The sequence below is a fragment of the Emydura macquarii genome, unplaced genomic scaffold (assembly GCF_026122565.2).
Source record: "Emydura macquarii macquarii isolate MOO-44397 ecotype Brisbane River unplaced genomic scaffold, CSIRO-AGI_Emac_v2 contig_2768, whole genome shotgun sequence".
Lineage (NCBI taxonomy): Eukaryota > Metazoa > Chordata > Testudines > Chelidae > Emydura > Emydura macquarii.
In genome coordinates, this window is record NW_027132905.1 from 48613738 (window position 1) to 48627490 (window position 13753).

Sequence of the window (13753 nt, forward strand, 5' to 3'; positions counted from 1 at the left end):
CCAGATTCTCCCCTTTCTTGCACAGAATATCTCATTTATCCTTGTCCAGTGGGAACACGTTGCCTAGCTGCAGCTCCCTTTGACACCTGAGAGCTCCCCCCAGCACCATTTTCCACAGAGAAGTCTTCTGCTTCTCTCTTCTGGGGGAGCATTAACAGTGCAGGTGTCAGAGGCATATAGTATTTCTACAGTAAAGCCAATCAGAATTCTAGATAAGACCAACATCCAATGAGTCAGCAGCAGGGGGAAATAATTTAGCTGGTGTCTTAAAACAGCATGATTTTATGTAAATAGAGACTCAGCCATTAAACATCACAGACTAGCTGCAGCTGGTCTAAGCTACTCTGGTGTTCCTGGCAAGTCTGGACAATGGTGACTGTGATAATTCATTAGTTATTAAAGAGACAGCAAAATATTTTTGGCGAAAATCTTCATGCTTTTATTCCACCGGACACTGGGGGAAGCCCAGCAGTAGCTAAGAGAGACGTCAAAGGCCAACAGGCTAGCTGGAGAAGAAACGAGAATAAAAAGAGCAAGACAAACTGTATATAAAGAGTGGGGTATTTAATACAAAAGGGCACCAGATGCTGTGAAACTATTCCCCACCCTAAAACACTGATTCGTTTGATTCAGGTGCATTTTTGATTCAACAAGCGTAAACACAAATGTAATTACAAAGTGCCAACACTGCAGTCACACCTCCTGGTAGATGGCACCATAATCACAGCTAGAGTAGGGCCTGAAAAGGCCATAGACACAGCCCTCTGGATAGCAGAAATACAGAGTCCAAGGTTGCAACCGCCAAACGAAGAGCAGTCCTTGTTGTCTGTCTGAAATCAGGAAGTTGCTAATCCCAGTCTGAGCAGGCAGGAAGTGAGACGTCTATTTCACAGTAATGACAGAGTGAACACATTAAGTTTCCAAGGATAAATGAATCCATGAAAAGATGAAGGCAAAGAGGCGCATTGGTTCAGAGCAGTAATGGCCTCCACAGAATCTCTTCGAGCCTCTTGGCAACTATCCAGGTGTATGGCGGAGACCTCACAGGCAGAGCTTTATTTGGCCATGAAGAAGAATTGTTTACGGAGGAAGTTAAAGCAGCCTGGCATCTGCTTGTACCTTCCTTTAGCAGACACAGCATGAGCCACCTGGGAAAGAGAAAAACCAAGGAGTTGGCTAGTTTGTTGGTTGAGAGTGTTGTAGCACAGCCTTTCCCAGCGCTAGAGACGCAGTTAAAGATCAGGACAGTGAATAGAGCTGTATATGTTAGGGAAGGGGGAGGAGAGGTACTGGGTAGGATTAACATTTATAAAGCAAGGGGTTTTTGCTGGCAGAATTAAGACAACTCTGAAGAAGTGCAGGGCACGATAAAGAATCCCAGAGCAGATCTTGTGTAAAACCTGTGCACTGGCTTCACCAAAGAGCCCATGAGTAAGTCTTTCCTTCGAAAACACTTGAGTGCCACTCCACCGCCCCCATGCGCCTCCTCAAATGCTAATCTCTGAAGGCTGCCTGAGAGCAGTCATGCCTGTACCCTGCTCCCCCACTGCCCAGCCCACACATGCAGTTCTTTCTATGAATCAGAAATAACCTTTCCTTTGCTCACAAGAGATTAGTCATTTCCTTTGTGCGGACACTTTCCTGCAGTTTCTTTCAAAACAGAAAGGTCTTTATGCCATTGGTAGGCAGAGAATGCCCTAGTTAAGGTTACATAGATGCCTGCATTATAATAATCCTCCTTCCCTTCTTGTATTTGCTAAGATTCCCCATCACCTCCCCAAACACACTCCGCTTGGACTGAACGATTTCGAAGCATGCACTTTCCAGACTGACTGCTATTTGCCAATTGAGAATTAGAGGGCCTGAGCACAAGTTCATTGAAATCAATGGGAGTTGTGCCACTGACTTCAACTGGTGCAGAATTAGATCCAGGAGGTCGTGAGAACAATGATCCTTTCCTGTTTCGAAGACAAAATAGGATGCTTCTTTACACATTGGTTACTCAAAAAACAGCTGAAATTTGCCTACTCTTGCCCAGTCTTGGAAGGACAAAACAATCACCTCCCCTCACCTACCTGAGTTGCAGGTGTATGCACAGTACACAATTTCTGGTAAGTGAATGATTATGATTATTGTTGGGTACTACGGGGCAAAAACCTTGGTGCATTTGATAGTGACCCCAATGGGCTTCTGTACTATTTCACTGCAGTGTATGAGGGCTGCAGCAATGGAAGGAATGCCCTTAAAAGATTGTTTGATAGGTTAGTATTTTATTTCTAATTATTGCTATTATTATTTCTAAAACACTGTACCCATCATTCACAATATGGGAGAGTTATTTCTGAGAACTGCTGCATTCCCGAAATTAGTATATACTCCAACTTACTGTTCATTAACATACATTTACATTTCATGCACATAATTAAGATGCAATTACATCAATCACAAGTCAAGATGAAAAAGTAACATTCACACATGCCTCTGGTAGTTATCCAGACTGCCTGTTGTTCCAGGAGACAAATCAAAACCACCACAGCAGCAGAGAGAGTAAAGCCAAAAAGTGAAGATGAAGAACTCTAAACATCACAAATGCAACCATGTCTTCCTTGCTATTATCCCTCCAAGCAGGAAATTGTATCAACACACTTACCACTGTGCCTGCTGCTGTTTGCTCAGTTTGGCTTTTTTGTGACAGGATGGACAGACGGTACTTTGCTCTGAGGCAGGGTGAGGGCAGGCCATTAGGCAAAGATTAAGGCACAGGTAGTCAATTATTTTTTGTCAATGTCCAGATTTCTTGGTCAAGGTCTGGACTCCAGAGAAATATTTTTCACATTGCAAATGCTCCTCTGAATTCATCTGAAGCCCCAAGCCCTGACGTGCCCCTGGTTTAGGGAAAAGCTGTTGGCGGTCTGGATTTGGACCGCCGGCCGCCTATGGACTCTTCCTGGATTAAGGCCTGTATTTTCAAAAGTGACTTGTGATTTTCAGTGCGACAGCTGAAAGGGGCCAGTTTCTCAGAGGACAGGTGCTCGGCTCCTTCTGAAAATCAGGCCGCTTCAGGCCATCTCTTGTTGGCCCCCGCCCAAAAGTGAAGCACCCCAAAATCACTAGTCACTATTGAAAACTGAGGCCTAAGTGCCTAACACCTGACTAAATGCAGAGACAAATGCCTACGTTCCACAAGAGTCAGAAAAAGGAACATTTACCCTCAGTAGCATGTTTGGCAGGTCTTCAGTGTGAGCATATTGTTCAAGTACGCTGTCCAGCGTTTCGACGTACCATGAGCCATTCTGTGTATCCCTCCAAGAGACAAAACCTTCAGAGAACACAGGGAAAGTAAGGAACTCATTCCCTACAAGCAGTCCTTTGTTTCCTTCCTCACTCCGTAAGGAGATGCACTTGGGGGAATCCCCCCTATGGAGAACTTCCAAACCCAGCACTGGAACACCCCTGCCCTTTGTGAGGGAGTGTGGCCAGTGCTACAGATTCACTGGCTGACCTGAAGCAAATCAAAACCTTTCTGTGCCTCAGTTTCTTCCATCTGTAAAATAGGGATAAAAATTGTTTGCCTCATGCAGATGAGGGGCTCAATTAATGTTGGCAAAGGTCTTTGAGATTTTCAGATGATAAATGCAGAGTCACCAAAGAATAGGTCCTTTACGGCTTTAAAAGAGGGAAAGTAAGAATACATCATAATTCCTCTCTCTCTTATATTGCACTTCTCATTCATAGATCTGAAAGCATTTTAACAAAGGGGATCAATATCATTATCCCTATTTTACAGATGGGGAAACTGAGGCAGGGGGTGGGAAAGTGACTTGTCCAAGGTCTCCCACAAGATCAATGGCGGAGCCAGGAACAGAACCCAAGTCTCCTGAACCCCAGGCCAGTACTCTATCCACTGCCTCCCTGCTAGGCCAGTGCTTTACTTCTGTTGTCTCACCTGGAAAAGTTGAATAGGACACCAAGATGTCACTGGCTGTGGGTAAGCTGGCGACCGCATCTGGCTCATCCAGGTTACGGGGGTGGATCTGAAAGGGCGTCGCATCCGACTCTACAGAGCCTCCATGAGGCTGGCTTACAGGTGAATCAGAATCCACCTCAAATCCTCGGTCTTTCTGCTCTGCAAGAAGCAACCAGAAAACCCTTCTCTGCCACATACATAAGTAATAAGCAATGGTTCCCTCTACCCCATTAGCAAGCACGGTCCTTCAACTAAAAGAGCCTTTTGTTTCATCTTCTGCTACAGTGGCTGACTCGGAGCCACCTGCAATTCACTCAAGCACAGAGACTATCCATGCCCAACCAACTTCTTTGAGCCAAAGGCAGAGAACTGAAACAATCAACAGAGCCAGAGTCCATCCAGGAGCTGCCCCAGTTTACTTCCTTCCGCCCAAAGCTTCTTACAATCAGTCGAGACTGCTCCATTACAGCAGAATGCACCTCCAGCTGTGAAGTGACTTCTAATAGCTCAGTGTTCAGAAACCTCACTCTCTCTGGCCAAACAGTGCATGGTCTAAGCCGTAAGATTACGGGGCAGACAGCAGGCAAAGGCAGCCTGAGAAAAGGGAATATGAACAGCAAAAGAAAGAAATGACATAGAACTATTCTACCCTAACGGCCAATGCAGGAGCAAGTCAGGCAATTGTTTCTCCTCCTGAAGGAGCCTCTAAGGCAAAGGACCAGCAGAGCTAAAGCCAATAGTCACCTCCACCACAGGCTTGAATAAAGAAGAGTTTGGGTTTTCCTCTCAAGCTTGGGCTGTGGGTCCCATTGAGGAAGTTCACAATCTTTTCGACTGGAATGGGCTTTCCATCCGTGCCGTAAATGCCTCCAGGAAACTGAATATGGCTGGTCTGAAAGAGCAAAATCCATTGGCTGTTAACACAAAGGCAATGGCTCAACCCAAGAGAGTCACAACAATCCCCTAGGATAAACAACCTCCATTTTAAAAGTCTTTCCTTGTATACGGATGCCGGGCTGAACCTGGTACTTACGAGGATTTGGGATGTGAGTTCAGGAGAAAGAAAACTCATAAGTTATTTTAAGGAGTCTACATTCCAGAACCCATGCTCCTGATCTTCCCATAGTCCCCCACTTTCCCCCAAAAACCTGGGATCTGTCAGCTTTCATTTCCACACTGCCCCATAGGCTAATCTGAATGTTTTCTGAACAGCCACCCTACATTTTCTTCTTTCTGTGATTTCACCACATTTCCTCTAGCTAGGTGCGGTTGTAATACAGGTATTCATTATTACTAATCACACACACACTCAAGGGTCCACAGAAGTTTCCCTGGCTGATGTAGAATTATTCCATACAAAACATTGTTTAGCACTAGGCTCCCTGCACTGTTTCATCCACAATCAGCTTTGTCCCAGGAAGGTCATTAGGGGCACAGGGTGCTCAGGAAGGTGAAACAGAAGCAGGGTCAGGTGAAGGTAGGACAGAGCTTGTGTTTTATTTAGCTTATGTCACCTGCATGAGAAAACAGCTCACCACAACATTTTACAGCCATAAAGCAACCACCAGGCTTACCACCAGGGGAGGGCCCCCCGTCATACATGGTGACCGGGCAGCCACCACCATCCCGTCTACTTAGATCAGCACTGCAGTTACAACATCCATTCTCTTGGCAACCGCACCTCCATACCATGATGCCTAGAAGGGAGAGGCCCCACTGGCCTATGTCCATGGGTTGAGATCAGGACAGGAGTGAGAAGAAACCAGTCCCCACTCCGATGCCCAGGGAACACATTTTTCAGGAGCATGCTTCTCCCCCAAGCATGGGGAGATGTGCACGAGAGTGCAGATCCTCCTACCTGACAGCCGTGCGAGAGGATCACCACCAGGCAGCAGTCCAAAGCGCTGTGGTCCTGCCTAGCCAGGCGCTGCAATTCCCCGACAATTTCCTACACACATTTGCAAAAGTCAGCATTCGATGGTCTCATTTTTCAGTTGCCAGTTTAGCAACTTTTACCTTTAGTCCTACCCCTGATCAATCCCATGTCAGGGTCATGCTGCTGAAAGGGTCGGACTGAGCTCCCCAGAGATTGATGCACACAGGAGCACAGGCCAGCTTCCCTGTACTGCTCAACACTGATCTGGGGACACTGCTTCTGTGGAGGGGAGCAGGCCTATCGCTTGCTCCATGACCCAGTCAATCCTTGCCCTCTCTTTTACCAACAGGGCTGTTAAAATCAGTGCCAAGCATGGTGACAATTTTGTTACATTGACATGAGTCCACTGGGAGACCCACCATATTTTCTTCACAGTTATGTGCCTTTAACATTGGAGTACATATTGTCAGCCTCCATCAACACTTTTAGAGTGTGTCCACACTGCAAGCGAAGGTGTGATTATACCCATGCCAGCTTTAATCCAGCTAGCACGGGTCACAGTAGCAGTCTAGATGTGGCAGCATGGACGTCAGTGAGGGCTAGACACCCACGAATTGACGCAGGCTCTCTGACAGGCTTGTACTCAGGCACTTAATTGTAATTCAGACGTAGCAGCACAGGCTGTTACCTGCACTAGTGACACTGAAGCTAGCGCAGGTATGCCTACTCATGCTATAACCAAATCTCCCCTAGCAGCGTAGCCTCTTAATCCCTCAGCTCTCGCCAGATGCTTCCACTTCTACCTGAGCTTTGAGATCGCGTCGGATCAGGACTTCAAAGTGCAGTGCCTTGAAGCGCTTCTCCAGTTTCTCACAGTCTATGTTGGAGCCCTCTCGAGAAGACAGGTCACACTCTTTGATGAAATTGACGTTGTTGATGATGAGGCAGTATCCACATGGGTCAGCTTTCAGAACATAAACCTGGCACACACACCCACAGGGGAGCAGTCAGCAGACAGATTAAATCAAACCTCCTTTCATTCAGACTGTCCGCCGGCTAACCCTGTGGGATGCAACTCAGAACCAAAAATGCAGCCTTTCATTAGGTTCATTTTATTGCTTCTGTGAATTCATTGTATTGTTTGCCCAGGATTAGGGATGGATAATGGGATCCATGGCTCCCTATCAGAGTCAATACAAGCCCCTGGTATAACGTAGCGCAGCCTGCTAGAAGTGGAATGAGTTTCAACAGAAGGTGGGCTTCTTCCTACACACGGCAGCCCAGCTGACAGACAGTAAGGAACAGGAAGATTAAACTGTCTTTGAACAAGTGTCAGTGTGACAGATATCAAACCTCCAGCTACGTAGAACTTTCAACCTGCATAAGCCCAGCTATAGCAGAAAGGTGCCAAAGGGATAAATTACAGAAATCCCCCACTCCCCCAGCTTTACTTTATTCATGCAAACAGTCCCACTGAAGTCAACTGGACCAGCAGAATCATGGTCTTGACTGAAATGGATACAGGGCCAAACTAACTTCCTTTGACTTCCTTCGACTTCCTTCAGGGCTGAATTTGTTCTCCACTTTCCTAACAGGCGTGTCTGTATTCCTGATATAGCTTAAACTGTACCTGTCATGCTGCACGAATGTGTGCAGTACATTTTAGTTATTGGGGTTTTTTTATTAGTATATTTCACAGTATAATTACAAAACCAAAATACCCACTCTCCAAATACTTGGTGTGCTGTGCTAGGTAATTAGTAGTTGTCTAGATGGTAATTGCTTAGGGAAAAATATTTGGCTGTATTTTATGGGTCATATTTATGTTGTATTTAATGTAATTAAAAGAGCGAATGTGGCGTGACAATTGTTCTTACATGAACTGAGCTGGCCCAATCAAAGCAGCAGGACTCGGATGCTGGATCTGACACCTGGACATCAAAGCCACATTTGCCGGTAATGATTTAAATTATCTTTTAAACAACACAGAAGAATCTGATTCAAATAAACCATAAATAAGCTCATTGCAAGTTACTGGGTCTGCAGGCAAAAATTTTCAATGGCACCTAAATCCCATTAACTTTGGCACAAAGGGCCAGATTTAGGCCTGCTTGATACTTAAAAGTTTTGCCAGCATAGCTCTGTTGGTTGGGGTGGTGGGAGAATAATCACTGACCAATAACTGACATAGCTGCACCAGTAAAAGCCCTAGTGCAGATGCAGTTATACCAGCCAAAAGTCCTTTTGCTGCTATATCTTATTTTGTTAGAGGAACTGGTATAAACTATACCGGCAAAAAAGCTCTTTTGCCTATTATGCCAGCAAATGCTTTCTAACATAGACAGAACCTTACAAAGGTATTTAGGCATTTAAAGATGATGACAGGGGCCTAGTGAGATAGGCACCTAATTCCCATAGAATTTCAAAGGAACTTAGGCACCTCACCTACATAGATGCTTTTGAAAATTATGGTAGGCACCCGTCTTCATCTTTAGGCACCTAAATACCTTTGTAATTCTGAGTCTTAAGAGCCTCTGACTTTTGAAAATGGGATGCAAAGTGAGTAAGACTGGGGGAGAAAAAGGAGGTGCGTCAGGAAGAATTAAAAATAATGTACGTAAAAACAGGACACTAACCATATCCGAGTTCCTCTTGGTGTCTGCAGCAGAACCTACAACACATGATGAGAGAGAAGTGACATACACTCTGCCACCCACCTCACATTTGTTAAATGTTGGCCCCTGCTTAATGGGATTAATATTAATGTCAATATTTCCAATGCTTTGATCCATTTCTTAACGTGTTCCGTCACACCTGAACTCCTCCTCACCCTCTGCCACACACAGGAAAGAAACGTTTCACTATCTGATTGCTCCTTTACATGCATAACTGGACTGCAGATGTTGAGAGAGAAGTTCTGGAGATTAATTTATCATGGCTTTGGACTTTGTTTGTCAAAGAGTATTGACCACAAAGTCATGAATTTGGACACTACTTGTCATAACGGAATTGGATGGGAAATAAATCTCATAGGCTTACCATCTAAAATACCTTCTCTCCTCTCCTAAGCAGCAGGCTAGCCTGCCCTATAAAAGTCATTGGAACAATCTGTGTTACAACCCAAAATAGTTTTACTTTTGACAGCATGTAGCTGTTCAGGTTGATTACATTCCATCTTAAATCAACAATTCCATGGCACTAGTATTCTAGTGGCTGCATCTCTCCCATTAATCAGACCTTCGACAGATGGATCCGTCATGACAGAGCCTTTATTTTCAATCTGATTTTAGTCTCAGTATTTTCTTCTCTGGGTGCTTTTTAATGGCTGGGAGGTTCCCAGACACTAGCCAGAAATGTGCATGAACACTATGGATTTGATACAAGTAATGATGCACAGAGATACCCGCTTCACAGAGGGAAACAGCTACAGGTGGCTGCTAGTCACTGCACACAGGGGGAAAAATCCATCATTACTCAGGAAAGATGCCTGGACTAGCAGGGAATGGGAGCAACGTGTAGGCAGCATGATCAGCCCAGCCTGGGGCCAAAGGTTGCAGGGAGAGGTAAGAGCAGGGCAGAGGGAGTGTCTCCAGCAGAGTTACAGAGCAGCACTGACACACTCCAGAGGGTGCTACATCCAGAAGGATTCGCACAACATGTAGGCCACACTGATGATCCCAAAGGAAGATGGGCTGAAGGGACCTCCAGGAGATATGGGCAGAGAGGACAAGGAATGAAGGACAGAGAGGATTTAGGCCAGGAATTGGCTAGCGGAGACTGCTTACCCTGAGTCGCTGCACTGGGAAGAGCTGACTCTTGGCATCTCTCAGTCACCGCTTGGACTGGGGCAGGCAAATATCCAGAAGCCTTCTCATCTGTAAAGGTATGAGACATCTGGGCTTTGCGACGTTTGCAAGCGATAAAAGCATTTGAAGCAGAGAGCAGGCCTCTCTCAGGAGGATCCAGTTGGAGCACTGCTGATTGCCGGTAACTGAGCCTCTCACCCTGCTGCGTGGAGCTGGGACAGCAGTTGTACTTTCCCCCTGTAAGCCTTTGATTAGCACCGTGTGCTCTGAGGCTAGTACCGGACTCATCAGTGAGAGGGACAGGATTTGTGAGCACACAGCAAAATGTGTTCTCGCCAACACATGGAGGGCTCCTGCCCCTTCCTGGCTTGTCCTCTTACAACCTCCCCCTGACACCCCACCCAAATCATTAAAGCCTCTTAAAAAGGCCAAGCCCTTCATAAAAAAGACTTTTCTCTACTCTGCCCCTGCTTACATCCCATACTAAATTCTCACACCTTCATGTCCTCTGTCCTACGTGATCCGTGCATCTCCCGTTCCCAATCCCAATTTTGCATCTTCTTTCCTGCCACCCCTTCTTCTCAGATGACATCCCAAGACTCCTCTCTCTCTCCTGCTTCAGACGCTTTGCCTTTCTTAAGGCCTTACTGTGTTGATGTCCTCAGTGCCAAATGTCTTTGCAACATTTCTGCTGTTGTCCTGCGTATCAAACTTGTCTGAGTGAGAGCAGATACTCTTCAGGGAAGCTTTTGATGAAACTATTTGTAACACTTTTAGAACTCTCTATAAAACGCCTGGTCTACACTAGAAAATTAGGTTGACATAAGTACATCACTCAGGGGTGTGAAAAATCCACACCCCCTGAGCAGCGTAATTGAGCTGACCTAAGTCCACACATAGACTGCGCTAGAATTGATTACATAACTTTTCTGTCAACCTAGCTAGGTGGATTACCTATGCTGAAGGGAGAATCCCTCCCCTCAACACAGGCGGTGTCTACAATAAAGCATTACGGCAGCGCAGCTGTGCCACTGTAGTGTTTTAAGTGCAGACAAATCCTTAGGAATAAGTACGTACGTATGTACGTACGTACGTACGAACGAACGAACGAACGAAAGAAAGAAACTGGACAAATCCAATGTTGTTAATGAAACTAGCTATCCAAGAAATATTAATAAATATATATCCAAGTGCAAAACAGCATAGCTAGACAAGTTACACATCAAATGCAAACAAAATATACTTTATAGTCCCTTCTACCCAAGAATCTCAGCACACTTTAGCTTTGCAGTAATTAAACCTCAGGACTCCTTTGACAGGTAGGTAGGTTTTACCCCCATTTTATAGATGGGGGAATTGTGAGATTAATGATTTGACCAAAGACACACAGCAAGTAAGAGACAAAGCAAGGAATGGAATCCAGCTCTCCTGATGCATAATCCCTTCTCTGATCACTAGATCGCACTCTCTTGCCAACAGAAAAGAGAAATGTTTGTGGCCTCAGAGATCAGATTTGAGAAACTGCGGAGCTTACCTGCAAGAACAGCAGTTCTAAGGTTATTAGCAGCACTAGGATATTGCTGCCAATTAAGTTTTCATGGTATTGGATAGCACTACAGTATATTTTCCCAGTAGCTGTGTGCCGTAATCTATACAATCAATGATTCTGGAAGACATCTGGGCTATCAGATTTCACAAGCTATTAGCCAGCCTCCTGTACCTCCCCAGCAACAGGTTTTACAACTGCTGTATCCAATTTTGCCATTTATTATGAAAATAGCACCACCGCTGATACTTACACGTCTCACCCTTTCCACCCCGTAAACCAATTTCAACTGGTTTTATATCAACCGGATGCAACTGTGGGACTTTGTATCCTTCACTCAGCAAATCGGCAAGGTCATTCTGTCCAGTTTCTCGCAAGCTTGAGAGAAATGCAGGAAAAGCTTGTGTTCCTCGGGTCTGAAGATCTGTAACCAACTGTCTGGCTTGGTCTCTTCGAGTACCTGCTCTCTATAGCAGAGCAAAACCAAGACAGGAAACATTAGCATCCAGTGGGCAAGGCAGTCCAGCATTTCTAAACAGCATGGTGCTGAGTATGCGGGGGGCCAGGGGACATTCCAGATGTAAACAGAACATAAATTGATCAGGTGTTGCCTTTTTAGCCAGGCAGCTCCAGGGCCTATTACTGCTCAGTCTTCCCAAACAGCAGAAGATCGGCGCAGAAACTGAGGCACAGAGGAGCTGCCCTAGGTCAGACAGCATGTTAGTGGCAATGAGGTATAAAGCCCAGGTCACCTGATCCACAGTCCTCCACCTCAATCACTAGACAACACTGTCTCCCACATGATAGGACAGATTCTACTGTATCATAACTTTTTTTGGTTTCGGTTTTGTTACAAATTAACACCCAGCCTTCATCCATGGTCAGGATTATGCCACTTTAATTTCAATGTTGTCCTTCCAGCTCACAGTCATAAAGCTTAAATTTCACAGCAGCTCTGTGACCTTGGCTCCCAATAACCCAGAAAGGATTAATTAGAAATCCAAGAAACTACCTAGAGCTTTTGTCACTTGCTGTAAGAGTTCAGATGTTTACAGCCTGCCAGATGGTCTGTGGCTGCAGCTCAGTGCCCTGACAATAGGGTCTTGCCACTGCTGGGTGAATTTCAGGAAACAGAAATTCACCAGCAAGCCTACAGTAAGGGGGGAGTGCAAACCCCAGGTGTGATAGTGGGGGCTGGGTGTGCGTTGTCTTCTGCACTGCGATCTCTAGCCATGGGGCTGAAGATGCAATTAACCCAGGGCATGGAGAAGCAGGGCAAGGGGTGCTGAGCAGGGAGGAAAAGGTGGGGAGCAGGGTGGGTGGCGATGGCCAGGGCAGGGCGGCGGGTGGGGGGGCCAGGGTGCAGCGGGGCCGGACAGACGCTCCCCAGGTGCAGGCCCGGGCCGGGCCGGGCCGGGCCGGGCCGGGACTGGGCAGAGAAGGGACGTACCTGGATCTCCTCGATCATGTCCTGGGTGAAGACGCCCTTGTCCAGCAGCAGGTCCCAGAGCGGAGCCACCTGCAGCTCCCGCACCAGGCGCAGGCGGCTCCTCTGCAGCAGCAGCCGCTGAGCCTCCTCCATCCAGCCCGGGGACCCACCCTGGGTCCCCTCCCGGCCCCGGGGAGCCGCAGGCAGGAGACGACTGGCGAGATGCTCCGCCTGTTTCCGGGAACCGCCTGGCCCGGCCCCTTCGGAGGGGCCTAGGAGGATCCCGGAAGCCTCTGCTCGCATAGGGACTATAGGAGCCTCACCCTCTGCTTCCACTCCCTCTAGGGCCCTGCCTGATCCCTAAGGGGCGTGTAACCCCCTGCCCTGCCCTGCCCTGCGGAGCGGATCCCCAAAGGACCGACCCGGGTCCTTCCTTCCTTCCCCTTCTACCCCAGCTCCGTCTGCAGGATCATTCCCCTTCGCCACGCCCTCCCTTCCTCCCTGGACCCGTCCGGCTGCAGGGCCCACCCCAAACGAATCGACCTTCTCCGCGGGGTTTTGGAAGCCCCCGTCGCACCTTGCTATGGTATCCTCCTGCCTCCCCCTCGCTATATGTCAGTACCGGTTGTGTGTGTCCCTCCCCCGGACCCGGACCCGGACCGCCTAACAAGGCCTACAGACGACAGCATCCTCACAGGGTGCTAGCCCAGGCCGACCCCTCACATGACGTGACAGACTGGGCCAGGTCGCTGTGGCAACGGGGCCTGACCCCTTGATGACATCTCGTCCTGACGCAGCATCACGGAGACCCCGTGACAAGACTTCAGAGCAATGGGGACGGGGCCTGACGCCATGACAGACGCCGTCACGTGGTGCTGTGACGACATGGGCCAATGCCTCCTCATGACGTCACGTCATCTGAGGCCTCGAGCTGAGACTGAAGTGGTTCCGGGGCTCAGCGCATCCCCCCCCCGTGCTTATTCGCTTGTATCCCGTCATGCTCCGCAGGACGGTACTCGCTAGCCTGCGGAGCGCCGCGCTTCTCTATGATCCGTGACCGGATGGAACAGGGAGCGGAAGTGACGTAAAAAACGCGCCGTCTCTATGGTGACGACGATAGGCGGGGCGG

At 47.5% G+C, this 13753-nt stretch overlaps 1 protein-coding gene across 1 annotated transcript; it reads right to left on the reverse strand.

Annotated features, from left to right (window-relative positions):
• Window positions 1–543: 543 nt before the first annotated feature.
• On the reverse strand, window positions 544–13412 carry CASP9 (caspase 9). Its single transcript, XM_067567491.1, has 10 exons — window positions 12646–13412; window positions 11449–11662; window positions 9629–9718; window positions 8480–8514; window positions 6647–6823; window positions 5826–5915; window positions 4712–4859; window positions 3947–4126; window positions 3210–3319; window positions 544–1148 (listed from the first exon to the last, which is right to left on the reverse strand). The coding sequence occupies exons 1-10, from the start codon at window positions 12925–12927 to the stop codon at window positions 1056–1058; spliced, it is 1419 nt and encodes a 472-aa protein (XP_067423592.1). The 5' UTR covers window positions 12928–13412; the 3' UTR covers window positions 544–1055.
• Window positions 13413–13753: the final 341 nt, after the last annotated feature.

Coding starts and splice junctions, on each gene's coding strand:
- CASP9 (XM_067567491.1), bottom strand. CDS start 12,927: ATGCGAGCAGAGGCTTCCGGGATCCTCCTAGGCCCCTCCGAAGGGGCC. Junction 9,719..11,448: donor GGGTGGAAAGGGTGAGACGT/GTAAGTATCAGC, acceptor ATACCTTTACAG/ATGAGAAGGCTTCTGGATAT. Junction 3,320..3,946: donor GTCCTATTCAACTTTTCCAG/GTGAGACAACAG, acceptor TGTTCTCTGAAG/GTTTTGTCTCTTGGAGGGAT.